The following is a 1,065-nucleotide window of genomic DNA, read 5'->3' as shown; positions in this document are numbered from 1 at the left end:
GCTGGAGCCCCTCATCCGCAGGTACATGAGGCCCAGCAGGACGAAGAACAGGCAGGCGGCTGTCAGGAGGAACATGGACAGGTAGTGAGCGCTGAAGCCGCCGGTGGCGGACACCTCCTCCCGTTTAAACTGCTGCAGGAGCTCGTCCTCGGGGACCGCGGTGTGCTGCTTGGACTTGAGGGCTGAGGCATGGCTGTAGGAGTGGTTGAAACCGGTGTGGTTCGAATGGTTCGCTCGGTAGGTCGCTGTGTAGGAGGGAAAGCGCGGTCTGAGCCCGACACTGAACCGACTACTGCTGCTGCAGGGGGACTCGCCGTCTCCGTTGTCGATGTGGTTCTTATTAAAAGAACCGGATGCGATACCACCTCCGCCGGTGCCGCTGCTGTTATCATCCCCGTCAATCCCGGAGAGTTTCTGGTAGCTGCGGCTCACGTAGCTTCCGCTGAACACCCTCGGTTTCTTCTCATCTCGTTCCCCGAGCATATCTAGACTGAAGTCGGGAGAATCATGCGCCGTCTTCTCCGCGCTCCAGACGCTCCGGTAAGGGGAAGAGGAGTGTCTGGAAGTCAGACGGCGTTCGCGGGGACGCTCTCGTTCACCCTCTTCTTCCTCCTCCTCGTCTGAATCAGAGTAATCCCTGACTAGTTTACTACTGTTAGACTCATAAAACGCCTTATTCCCGTTCAAAGCCCGACTGTCTCTTTCCGTTTCCTCTAAATCGTTGGATTTGCATCGGTCTGCCCACCACGGAGACGCAGAAATGCTTTTCCTGTCCACGGATAAGCCGAGGGAGGCGGCGGGTGTTCCCGCAGGCCTGAAGTTGGGTGTCTGCAGCGCGGATCCTCGGTCTCTCCTGCTGCCGCCGTGATTCGGGCCTCCTTTCTTCTGCGGTGCCTCCGCGTCCGACTCGTCCGAGCTGAAGCCCAGCACGAACTTTCCGGGTCTGCGCTTTTCGCTCCGGCTGGCGCTCAGACGCGTGACGTCACCGTCCGGTGGCCTGGCGCTGAGTCCCGGAGCTCGCGCCGCGGCGTTGCTGTTGCTAGCGCCGCTACCGCCGTTGCTGTT

The 1,065-nt window shown here is 60.3% G+C and overlaps 1 protein-coding gene across 1 annotated transcript; it reads right to left on the bottom strand.

Moving 5' to 3' along the window:
* Positions 1-3: 3 nt before the first annotated feature.
* On the bottom strand, positions 4-1,059 carry LOC107735934 (inner nuclear membrane protein Man1-like; the record flags this gene model as incomplete). The annotated part of the gene is made up of 1 exon (XM_016547476.1): positions 4-1,059. A coding segment is annotated over one exon (1,056 nt), but the record flags the coding sequence as incomplete, so codon positions are not given.
* Positions 1,060-1,065: the final 6 nt, after the last annotated feature.

Source organism: Sinocyclocheilus rhinocerous, unplaced genomic scaffold (assembly GCF_001515625.1).
Source record: "Sinocyclocheilus rhinocerous isolate Xijiao unplaced genomic scaffold, SAMN03320098_v1.1 C36378617, whole genome shotgun sequence".
NCBI classification, from domain to species: Eukaryota; Metazoa; Chordata; class Actinopteri; order Cypriniformes; family Cyprinidae; genus Sinocyclocheilus; species Sinocyclocheilus rhinocerous.
The sequence above is the reverse complement of the archived record's forward strand: the minus strand, read 5'-3'. Positions and strand labels throughout refer to the sequence as shown.